At 39.9% G+C, this 13,090-nt stretch overlaps 1 protein-coding gene across 1 annotated transcript in view; it reads left to right on the top strand.

The window, feature by feature from the left end:
* WDR59 (WD repeat domain 59) overlaps positions 1 to 13,090 on the top strand; it is a 133,640-nt gene that overhangs the window by 54,026 nt on the left and 66,524 nt on the right. Inside the window, 5 exon segments of the mRNA XM_042780888.1 lie at positions 4,209 to 4,286; positions 7,080 to 7,236; positions 10,336 to 10,415; positions 11,525 to 11,657; positions 12,671 to 12,688. Coding sequence (XP_042636822.1) covers positions 4,209 to 4,286; positions 7,080 to 7,236; positions 10,336 to 10,415; positions 11,525 to 11,657; positions 12,671 to 12,688 — 466 coding nt within the window.

Here is a 13,090-nt window from a genome sequence, read left to right as displayed (position 1 = left end):
GTATCAGACAGTGTTTCTCTGCTATTCATAAGGTTTTCCCTGGCCAATTCTTTGAGAAGTGGATGGCCTCTTCCTTCTTCCTAATCTGTCTCAGTTTGTAAGCTGTGTTTAAACCTGTGCACAATGTGCAACCCTACTGGTGTTTGAAACACTGGTGCTGTAGCCTCAATCCTCACAGCAACACACAGGCCACCACAGTATGACAAACTGAAAGACAAGTTTGTCCCCTTTAGCTGTTTGAAACCTTTCTGCCCTCCCCTTACCTGGATTCCATGACTTTGTGGTCTCTGGCTTTTCTCCCCTTCCTGCCTCTTGGGATGGGGCCTGTCTCCCTCCCCTTACCTGAATCCCATGGCTCACAAACAATTGCAGCAGTATATTGACAAAGAACTTCCAGGAATGCAAGCTGGATTCAGAAGAGGATGTGGAACAAGGGATATCACTGCTGATGTCAGATGGATCTTGATTCAAAGCAAAGAATACCAGAAAGATGTTTACTTGTGTTTATTGACTATGCAAAAGCATTCAATTGCGTGGATCATAGCAAATTATGGATAACATTGAGAAGAATGGGAATTCCAGAACACTTAATTGTACTCATGAGAAACCTGTACATAGACCAGGAGGCTGTCATTCAAACAGAACAAGGGGATACTGCATGGTTTAAAATCAGGAATGGTATGCATCAGGGTTGTATCCTTTTACCATACTTATTCCATCTGTATGCTGAGCAAATAATCTGAGAAACTGGACTATATGAAGAAAAACATGGCATCAAGATTGGAGGAAGACTCAGTAACAACCTGTGATATGCAGACAACAACAACTTGGCTTGCTGAAAGTGCGGTTAACTTGAAGCACTTACTAATGAAGATGAAAGACTACACTCTGCAATATGGATTACATCTCCACATAAAGAAAATGAAAATTCTCACAACTAGACCAGTAAGCAGCATCATGATAAATGGAGAAAAGATTGAAGTTGTCAAAGATTTCATGTTTCTTGGTTCCACAATAGACACCAATGGAAGCAGCAGTCCAGACATCAGATAATGTATCGCACTGGACAGATCTGCTGCAAAATTCCTCTTTAAAGTGTTGAATAGCAAATGTTTTCTTTGAAGACTAAGGTGCATTTTACCTAGGCTTGGTCTTATAGATCGCTTCATGTGCATGTGAAAGCTGGACAGTGCATAGGGAAGACTGAAGAAGAGTTGATGATTTTGAGTTGTGGTGTTGGTGAAGAATACTGAACCATGGACTGCCAGAAGAACTAATAAATCTGTGGAAGAATTGCAGCTGGAATGCTCCTTGGGAGTGAGAATGGCCAGACTTCGCCTCATCTACTTTGGTCATGTCAGAAGGGACTATTCCCTGGAGAAGGATATCATGCTTGATAAAATGGAAGGTCAGTGAAAAAGGGGAAGACCCTCAGTGAGGTAGATTGACACAGTGGCTACAACAATGGTTCAGGTATAGCAAGAATTGTGAGGCTTGTGCAGGACCAGGAGGTGTTTTGTTCTGTTGTACATAGGAATGATATGTGTCAGAACTGACTTGACGGTACCTAACAACAACAAAACAATGATTGAGAGTTCTGATTGCCGTATATTCTTTCCAACACTTGGGATTGTAAGTTTTTTCTTCTCTTTTTTTAAAAAATTACTATACTATAAAATCGACTTTTTTGGGGGAGGGTGTACAGTTTTATGAATTTAACAGACAGTGGCCCTATAAGTTTATGTGAATGATCAGAATTCCCAGGTATATAATAGAGCTGACAGGGGGCAAGGTTGTAGTCACTGCTTGGTCACAGCCAGCTACCCAGAGGGACCAAGTAGTGGAACCTGTGGGCTCGGGACTATAATCGCAGGGGACATCAAGCTCAATTGGCATAACATACTATACAAAACCATGTTCTGCCTCCTACTTTGGCGAGTAGTGACTGGGATCTTGAAAGCTAGCAAGCTGCCATCTAGATACAACAATGGGTCTCTCCTTGTCCAGAACAAAGATGAATGAAGAAAACCAAAATTCATGGAAACAATTAGTCCTAGCAACTGGTCCACCATCCGATCTGCAGCCTATATGACTATGAGACCAGAAGAACTAGATGGTGCCCGGCTAGCACTGTCATCCACTTGGAAAGGGATCTATGTAGGAGATCCTTGATAGAGAGAGAGGACAATGTGGAACAAAACTCAAAATCATTTGGAGAAAAAAAAGGAGGGGGACTAGGTTTGCTGGTCCAACAGAGCCTGGGGGAACCACTGAGACTATGGCCCCTAGATGCTCTTCAGGTCTGGAATTGAACCCACATCTGTGGATTCCAGCCAAACTAAAGAGAGGCGTATGAGTCGAACATTTACCTGAGGTAGATACACTCCTTGGAGAGAACAATCATGGGAGAGAAGGGCTGCTTATGCACAGGGAGATAGCTCAGGGGGCAGGAGTGCATGGAGGGTGGGCACAGGGAGGAAGTGGGAGGAGAGCTGTTGCATTGTGGTAAATTGTGGTCAATGTCATGAGACAAAGTGTATGTGAACTGCTGTATGGAAAGTGAATTGCTCTGTAAATTTTCACCCAAATCACAATAAAAAATTTTTTTAAAAAATTTACCATACTATAAAATTGACTTTTTTGGGGGAGGGTGTACAGTTTTATGAAATTTAACCCATGTGTTATTTTGTATAACTCCCACTGCATCTGGGATACAAAACTGTTCCATCACCCCAGTAAACTTCTTTGTTCTGTCCCTTTCTCTGCCTTTAATTTCTGGCAATCACTGATCTGTTCTCCATCACTGTAGTTTTGTCTTCTTGAGAATGTCATGCAGTTGGAACCATGTAATATGTAACCTTTGGTGACAGGCTTCTTTCACTTAGCATAATGCCTTTAAGATTCATCCAAGATGTTTCAAAAATCTATAGTTTGTAAATTTTATTAACAGCTACTGATGAGCTAATTCCAACTCAAAACTTACTGCTGCCAAGTCAGATCCAATTCATAGAGACCCCTCCTTGGGTTTCTAGGGCAGTATCTCTATAGAAGTAGATTGCCCAATCTTCCTTCCGAGGAGCGGCTGGTGGGTTTGAACCACCAGCCTTCTGGTTAGCAGTCAAATACCTTAGACACTGAGGGATCCTATAGAACAGGGTAGAACTGCCTCATAGGGTTTCTGTGGCTATAATCTTTTTGGTAGCAGACTGCCACATCTTTCTCCCGCTGGTGCCACTGGTGGGTTCAAACCACAGATCTTTGAGTTAGCAGCCAAGTGCTTAAGCACTGAGAAACCAGGGCTCCTTGGGTAAATATTTCATTGTATGGCTAAGTCACAATTTATTATCTGTTCACCTATTGAAGGACATTTGGACTGTTTCTAGGTTTTGGTGATTATGAATAGGGCTGCTAAGACATTTATGTATAGGTTTTTTTATGAACAGAAGTTTTCATTTTTTAGGCTGGGTCATACAGTATGTGTATGTTTAACATTTTCTGTTTTTTAGTTTTATTATGGTGAAAACATGCAGAAGACATTCACCAACATCACAACCTTCTCATTTACACCTTAGGGACCTTAATGACATTTTTTCATGTTCTGCCACCATTATTGCTGTCCTTTTCCAAAATACTCCACCACCATTAGCATAAACACAATGCCCCGCAAACAAAAGCATCCCCTTTCCACCTCCCTCCTACCCCTGGTAATCACTAGTAATCTTTGGTTTCTATGTGTATTTGTGTGTGTGTGTGCAACTCTGTGCAACCATCACTGCTACCTCTTTCTAAAACTTTTTCATTACCTCAGACATACTGCACTATAGCCATTGAGCAATAGCTCTCCTTTCCTCCATGCCCCTGGTGACCTTCAGTCCACCTTCTGTCTCTAAGAATGCACCTGTTGTAGACATTTATATAAGTGGGATCATTCACTATTTGACCTTAAAGGATGCTGAGTTTTTTTGGGGGCAATGAAAAACTTCTGGAATTGGTGATAATGGTTGCACAACATGGTGAAGGTAATGTCAGTGAATTGAACACTTAAAAATGGTTAAAATGGCAAATTTTTGTTATATTTCACTACAATAAAAATTAAAATATAAAAGCAATGAGTTTAAAGAGTATATTTATTTCAAAAGTTGTGTTTTTTGATAGCATTGTTTCAGAAATTATTCTGCTTTTTTTTTTTTTTTTTTTTTTATGTCTAGTTCTGGGATTACCGCCAGCCTCGGAAATACCTCAATATCCTCCCTTGCCAGGTGCCTGTCTGGAAGGCCAGATACACTGTGAGTGACACACCCTACCTTTTGCTGGGAAGTTTCATCTTAGTGTTGCACATTCAAGGGACCAAGGGACATCTATCTTCTCTTTCTCCTTTTGTGAGGCAGTTTTCTCTTTCTGTCTTGGTTTAGAACGGGCAGAGGTGATAAAGGTGGCTTAAAATTGTTACCTGTTTAGAAAGTTACCTTTGGAATGTCGCTTAGCTCTCCATATTAGAATTTCTGACCACAGCTGGACAGAAGCCAGGCAGTGTAAGACTCTCACGATGGAAGGGGAGCTGGGGGAGATGGCATCAGAGTTGAGAGGCTAAAACCATTGGACTCTGATGGAAAGAACTCTGGCTTTAGATTCAGAAGACCTGGGATTTGGGCCTGGCTCCACCATTTAATATTTTTGTGGCCTTGGGCAAGCCACTTACTATTTTTCAGCAGCAGTTTCCTCTGCTGCAGAGTATGAACGGTAATTTATACTGTGACTTTCTTTTTTGATTGTGGTAAAAGTCACATAATACCAAGTTCACCATTTTAACCACTCTACCAGGTACAGTTCATTCGCATTTGGTACATTCACAATATGCTTTTCTTTTGAAATCATATGCATGAAAATGGTTTCTAAGCCATAAAATGCTACAAACATAGGGGGTAGACTATTATCAAACTTCCAACAATTTCTCCATTGCTATATTCATAGCTGCTTATCACAGATAATATATTTCCTTTAATGTTAACATGGAAGTGAGCCCGGGCATGAACAAAGCTACCTTTATCCTTGAGGCTGTCACCTGGGGCATTGTGGAGCATAGCATATAATTGGGTATTATGTTGTTTTTGCATCTGGGAGCACTTGCCAAGAAATCTGACCTTGCTCTTATGATTTGAAATACTTCTCTGGATTAATATGTTTGCTTTAAAAAACAAACAGGAAAGTTCAGGAGTGCTGCCAGGTGGGGAGGTGAAGCTAATTGTGCTCTGAGTGTCTGTGACTATTAAAGAACTGAATCTAATTATAAACCAAATGAACCCCTAGCTTCCCAGCAGGTTGAATGTTGATAAACAAAGCATGTCAGTCCTGCAATGATAAGGTTTTCCTTTGACAAGCTGTACTATTTGAGGTAGTGGGAAGGAGTATTTGAGGTAGTAGGAAGGTGATATTCTATGTGGTTTTCTGGTGCATTGCACATGGTAAGCACTAAGTGTGCTGCCACAAGGTTTTCCCCAGTCAAGCGTGAATGCTCCTTCTGGGAAAGCACTGCTTAACTCTTGAGAGAGAAGTCATGGGGAATAGCTGCAAAGGGAAACAGTGTGTTCTAATGCATATGGCCAAAACTATTTGCATATTTTAGGGTGCAAAAAGTTCTCCAAGCTTTTGGCTTTGTCTTACTTTTTACTTGCTGTGGTCCTTTCCAAAAACAAAGAGAAAGATAGATGTGATGGTCAGCTCAAAGTTCTCCAAGCTTTTGGCTTTGTCTTACTTTTTACTTGCTGTGGTCCTTTCCAAAAACAAAGAGAAAGATAGATGTGATGGTCAGCTCATGGTACTTAGAAAAACTATAAATCACCAGGTAACCTCAAAGAAAAATGATAAACCTTCACATCAAAATCAAAAAGAGGACCAGCACAAATATTTAGCAAATACTAAAACAATAGCAACAAAGGAACTGATAATGCAATTCATAAAATGAGCTCAGCATAGAAAATTATATGGAACAAAGAAATCGACACCACGAAAAAGCACATAACAAAAATGAGAGCAACAAATTCATATTTGCTGATAATTACATATCTGACAAGGGACTTATCTCTAAGATTTATAGAAAACTCCAGTGCCTCAACTCCAAAGGAATTAACAATCCAAATGAAAAATGGGCAGAAGACATGAATAAACACTTCACCAAGGAGGATATTTAGGTGGCCAGCTAATACATGAAGAGATGTTCACAATCATTGGCCATCTGAGAGATGCAAATCAAAACAACGATGAGATACCGTCTCACCCCAGCACTGATGGCAAGGTTCAACAAGACAGAAAATAACAAATGCTGGTGGGGATGTGGAGAGATCGGGACTCTCATACACTGTTGGTGAGATTGTGAAGCGATACAACCACTGTGGAAAGCAATATGGCGATTCCTTAGAAAGCTGGAATTGGAGATACCATTGGACCCAGCAATCCTGTTACTAGATATATATCCTACAGAGGTGAGAACCAGGACAAGAACAAATAGATGCATACCCACATTCATCGCAGCACTATTTACAATGGCAAAAAGATGGAAACAACCTACATGCCCATCAGCAGAAGAGTGGTTGACCAAACTATGGTATATACACATAATGAAATGCTGTGCAGCATTAAAAAATAATGTAGAGTCTGCAAAACACCACATAACATGGATGAACTTGGAGGACATTATGCTGAGTGAAATAAGTCAATCACAGAAGGACAAATATAGTATTAGTTCGTTGTGGAGGGTGCAGGGTCAAGGAAAGGTTTATATATGGAGGGAAACTTTCTTTGTTGGTTGCCAGGGAGGGGACGGGAGGGGAGGGGAGGGGAAGGAACACTGCAAAAAAAAAAATGCATTGACCCATGTCACTTTAGTGTTGTGTATTTCACTGTACATAAATTATATTTCAATAAAATATATTTTTAAAAAAATTTTTAAAAAAAGAAAAATTTCCCACAATAGGTTGGGGCCTACCATCCTCTAAGTTAGAGAAGAATTCCAGCTTTGGTAACTCAAGACTCAGCAGATTCTACCTGGAATAATCATGTGTTTTCCCTTTTCTTGTCCTTAGCCTTTCAGTAATGGGTTAGTGACTGTGATGGTTCCCCAGCTGCGGAGAGAAAATAGCCTTCTCCTTTGGAATGTCTTTGACTTGAATACCCCGGTCCATACCTTTGTGGGGCATGATGATGTGGTCCTGGAGTTCCAGTGGAGGAAACAGAAGGAAGGTGAGTGAGAGAAGTTCTCAGGCCAGTAGTGAAATTTTGAGTATAGGTTCCAGGCTGTCTTTTTTAAATTACAGAATGTATCATTGCAGAAAGGACAAGGAGGCCACATGTTCTGACTTCCTCTAATCCCACAAGAGGAAGACAGAATCACCATCAATAGCCCAAGGCCTATTCCTGCGAGGCCAGACATGCTGCCTCCCTCCAACCCTTTTCTTCAACCGTTCCTCCCAGAGCACCCACCACCTCTCTCCTGGGTTCGATAATTCGCTGCAGTGGCCACACAGAACTCACAGATTACGGGGTTTATTAGGGAAGCACCAGGCTACAATTCAAGTTCAGGAAAAATGCTCAATCTTTCTCCCAGCCCGCCATCTCTCAGCCAAGTCTCTCACAGTCTCTCCCCCAGCAGTGTATGTCCCTCGGTGTCTTACTTAGCAATGCGTGTCTCTTACGTCTCTTTCCCAGCAGCACGTGTCTCTTTTAGGAGCGCGTGTCTCTTTCAGCAGCACGTCTTCCTCAACCAGCAGTCAGAGAGAGAGTTCTGCCTCTAGGAGGTCTCTTTTTGAGCCCAGCAGAGTGGCCAAACCAACCAATCATAACATCAGAATCCTAAACACCTAAGAGAGAGTGGGAACATCCCAGAACATTGTTTTTGTGCCACGCCCAACAAAACTACTCCAGGTGGACAACTTCAGCAATCAGGAGCTCCTTAGTTGCTCATAGCAAATCCCACCTTGGAGTTTACAAAGACTTATGGGTAGAAAAGCCACACTAAGTAATTTACTACACTGCAATCATGTATCTAGAAAATTCCTTAAAATGTGTACAATTTAATAAGTAATTATAAAATGAAACTCTGTGAACCTCAGAAGCTTCCCAGTCACCATCCTCTTCTTTTCAGAGTTAAACACTGTCCTAGCTTATGAGAGTAATTTCCTTTCTTTTTGTCTTTACAGTTTTAGCACCCACTTATTTATTCCTAGAAATAGTTTCATTTTGCTTGTTTTTGAGTCTTTATAAATGTGACTATCATGCATGCATTCCTGTGTTTTATTTTTCTCACAACCTAATGTTGTTGCTCTGGTGGACTTTTATTGCCATGTTTTCTCAGTCACTTTTTCCTGGACCACCTCAACCTTTGATTGTAATTTTCACTGGGGGTGAAGGAATTCCCAGAGAGATAGGAAGAGAACCAGGGTGTTGTGGCCAGGGGACGACGATGTTTCATGAAGGAAAGGGTAGTCATTGTTTCAGGTGTTGCTGAAGGATCAAAATGCAGATTAAGAGAAAAAGCACTTAACAAATAGAAAACCCTGTATTGATTAAGATGGAAATTGTGAAAGTGGATTGAGGACACAGGCCAGATCATAAGGTAGCATAGATGGTGATAGCAGTTTTGTGAATGAAGTTGCCTTCAAAGGCAAGGAGTAGAATAGACTGATTGGCAGAGGACCTACTGCGGGAATAGAGTCAAAGGCATAGGGAGGGGTATTGACTTCAGAGAGGAATTAGGTACCCCTTCCTCAATGGCGGAGTCAGGAACATTGGCCAGATACACTGTCAAAATTTTGATGTTGGCATGAGGCTAGATGGTGGAACTTACAGCAGACAGTGGTTCTGAGTGATTGCTGCCTTACTGTGAGGAGTGCACAGGGATACTGTGGAGCATTGTCATTGCAGGCTTGGTTGAAGGTAATGACATGGAGAAGGAGCTGAGACAGTGAATAGAGAACTGTCTGCTGTTTTGCCACTAATGCCCTTTGTCTTAGGATTTTCTAGAGAAACAGGGCTTGTGAAATATATTTATATCTCTAGGAGCTCTGGTAGTGCAGTGGTTAAGCGCTTGGTTGCTAACTGAAAGATTGGCTGTTTGAACCCACCAGTGGATCCATGGGAGAATGATATGGCAGTCTTTTTCTGTAGAGATTTGCAGCCTTGGAAGCCCTATGTATTTCTATAGCTATATTGAGAGAGACTGATTTTCTTCAAGGAAGTAGCTTGTGCAGTTCGGGGCTAGCAAGTCCAAAATTTGTTGGGCAGGGGCCAAGCTAGAGAGTGCTGCAAGCTTACATCCCAAGATCTACATATCATGCAGTGGAAGGAGTGCAGAGGGAGGGGGAGTTCTGCCAAAATACCTGTTGATAGGTTGGAGGGCGTGCACACTGTGATCAAACTCCCTTTGCAACTGATTGATTACATTACATTGTGGACCAACAACTAGACTAGTGCTTGGCCACACTGCTAGGAGCTGTAGCCTAGCCAAGTTGACAGGCAGAATTAACCATCACACCCTGTTACCTTGGACAAGCCATTTTCTTTGTTGCCTTGGTTTTCCCATCCATCAAATAAGAGAATTAGATGAAATGATTTCTAAATTCTTTGCTTTCCTAAGATGGCTGTGAAAGTTCTAGATTACAACATAATTACCCTGATCTTTCATAAAGCACCTCAAGCCTTTTCAGAATTTCTTTTTGACTAAACCTGGTGTGTGAAAATATATGTTAGTTAATTAAGAACATTAGAGAGTGAGTATTCACCTTATAAAGAGATGCATCTATTTACCCAAAAATTATTTTAAACAGTAAGATACATGATGCATTTAAAACAATTCATTTTGCAAAACATAATACTTATCCCCAGCTCCTCAAGAGCCCGTGAAAGAAAGAGCATTTGTAGAGGGGAGATATTAGTGTGATATTAAATCCCAGCATCACTCTTTACCTGCTAATTTGCTAGTTATTATTTCACTTCATTACAGTTTCTGTTCAAATGTGAGTTCCTCAGGGAGTTCTATCTAAAAATAGCTCCCCTATATGTCTCTGTTCTCTCATCCTGGGTTATTATTAATAACACGATCATTATCTGGCATTATATTATGTATGTATGTATTTTTCTGTTTCTGCCATTGAAATGTAAGGTCTATAAAGACAGACTGTTATCCGTTCTGTAGTCCTAGTGCCTAAAATAGTGCCTGGCACATAGGAGATGCTCAAATGTTGCTGATTGAAAGAATAAGTGAATCTCACTCCATTATGAGTTGTATTAAAATTGATTTTGCATCCAGAAAAATTTCCAGGATTTTCATTTGGTGATTCCTAGGGTCAAAGGACTACCAACTAGTCACATGGTCCCGTGATCAGACGTTGAGAATGTGGCGGGTGGATTCCCAGATGCAGAGGGTATGTATTTCATGGTGTTGTGAAGGAATGTAACTGAATATGGTAGAAAAATTAAAAAAAAACAAACAAACAAAAAACACCAAGCTGATAATTTGGTATTTGTGGATGTTAGAGGCTGCATGAAAGACAATACATTCTTTCGCTGAGTGGCGTCTGTCATATGGAGTCTTTGAGATCTTTAACAGGCAACTTTACCACTTTAAGAACAGAAAGGCTTTGAATGTTCTTTATTTTTCTGTGGTGTATGATAGTGGGGGTAGCATACTGAGCAAATGGCCTATGGGTTTCATTTCTTTTTCTTCTTCTAAGTGGGTAGGAGACCTATTCTCATACTTGATAAACATTCACAGCTCTCCATGCCTATCAGTGGCACCTCTTCTATGAAGCCATTTCTGTTTTGTTCCTCATAAGTGATATCTTTTTCTTATAAGAACCATAGTGGTACCTTATGTGGACTGCTTTTATGGCCCTTATTCTTCATGGAGTTCTGTCTTCTCTTTATTCAGTTGCTGAATTCCATGAAGGCGAAAACCAGTCTCACTTGTTATTGCCCCTCTTCTGCATCTCCAGTGCTTTCCATACTGCTTAAGAAAGACAGGGCAATCTACTTCAATAGTGATACTGCCTCGGAAACCCAAGGAGGGGTTGCTATGAGTCAAACAGAGTTTTTTGCACAGAATAGATAAAAAGTACTGGGTAAAATTTGCAACATTGCTAAATGTAAAGTCACTCTTGAGCATTTTTGGCCAAGTGTTACTACTTTATTGTCTTTTAAATATATTTTCTCCAGAAAGAGCCATTTGCTCCAAACAGTTTGAGGTTATAACAGTTGTATAACTCCATCAAGTCTTGGAATTTAAAGGAATGTTTTCTGAGGCTTGTATGGACATGATGAAAGTTCCTAGGACAGAGTAATAAATAGAGTGTGATTTATTCTGTATTTAACTAGGTAGAGTCAGTGATGAGTAAACCTATTTTGATTGGTACCAGTTTTTGGCTGACACATCTCTATCCTTTGTGATTCTCATTTTGAAACCAACTCTGTAACTAAACATGATGATCATTTCCACTGACTTCCACAGACCTAGATCTTCTGTCCTTCATTTCAGCTTTGTGCGAATGACATATTAGATGGTGTTGATGAGTTCATTGACAGCATTTCTCTTCTACCGGAACCAGAGAAGACCCTTCACACTCAAGATACAGATCACCAGCATAACTCAAGTCATGGGGAAGAAGAAGGTAAATTGTCTAACTGATGTTTTAGGTGAGGCACTGCTCTATGCATATGCATTTCATAGATGGGGCAGTGATTGAGGCAACATCAGACCCTAGAATTCTAATATCCTTGGTTCTAGGGGAGTCGTGGTGGAGGAGACAAAGTATTGGATAGTAAACTCAAAGAGCAGATGCTTATAAGGTAATTCAACATGGAGAAAGAATAAGAATCTTGGGAAGTCTGAAGGAATATTTTAAATGAAAAGGACATATAAAACTCAAGTCAGAGGAAAACCTATAAGATAAGGAAGATATAGCAGAAATATTGCCCTATTTATTTTTTTCCTAACTTGGGAGATAGTAGGGAACTTCAGGTGAGGACTGTAAATTCCACAGTATTCCTAGAAAGGCTTAAAATAATTCTTGATAATTGGTAGGACAAGCCCTCTTACCCAGAAGTTCATCAGGAATTGTTTTGGATTTCTACGTAAGTCTTTAAATCAACTTGTAGGTTCTGTAAAGAATCTGGTTGGGATTTTGATTGGAGAGAGATTGAATTTGTATTGAATTTGGAGAAAATATCATCTTTATAATATTGAGACTTCAACTCTATTAACATGTTCTATTCTCTCTATATATGCATATTGAATATCTTTCAATTAAATTGTATAATTTTCTCCATAGAAATTTTGCCCATCTTAATAGTTTTATTTCTGGGAGAGTTGTTGTTGTTGTTGTTGTTTTTTGAGGTATTAAAAATCCTATTTTTAAAAAAAATTTATTTTCTCTTTGTTGATGGCATATGGAAATGCAATTGAGTTTTTAAAAATACAGTTGATTTTTGTATATTGATTTTGTATCTAGTAACTTGTTGAACTGTTAGATCTGATATTTATCTTTAAATTATTTTGAATATTCTGAGTACCTAGTCATGATGACAGTTTTATTTCTTCCTTTCTAGCTTTTATACACACTTCATTAATTCTTTCCTTGTCTTACTAATTGTCGGGGACCTTCAGTATAGTATCGAATCACAGCAGTCAAACAGTGTCCTTATCTTGTTTTCAGTCACAAAGGGAAAGTATGCTGTTCATTATAGATTTTTGTAAATAGACTTCATCAGGTTCAGGAAGTTGTCTTCTATTTCTAGTTTGTAATTTTTCAAAGGAGAAAATAAAAAACATCATTGTAATCTTCTTTGAGGGGTAAAAATCCTACTTCCTTTCTTCTCCTTCCTTCATTCCCAAGGGGTTTCTGTAGACAATAGAAATGGTCTTCATTGTGGTTACACACACTCTCACTCATTCTGCTGCAGTGTTTGTGATGACTCAATTATGGTCACAGGTAAAATGGAGAGACTAGCTCTGGTAGCAGAGTGGCTAAAGCACTTGACTGCTAACCAGAAGGCTGGCGGTTCAAACCCACCAGCCACTCCTCGGAAGGAAGGTTGGGCAATC

Source organism: Orycteropus afer, unplaced genomic scaffold, assembly GCF_000298275.1.
Source record: "Orycteropus afer afer isolate SDZICR_OR568_19922 unplaced genomic scaffold, OryAfe1.0 scaffold00067, whole genome shotgun sequence".
NCBI classification, from domain to species: Eukaryota; Metazoa; Chordata; class Mammalia; order Tubulidentata; family Orycteropodidae; genus Orycteropus; species Orycteropus afer.
Note: the sequence above shows the minus strand (reverse complement) of the source record. Positions and strands in the feature narration are given on the sequence as shown.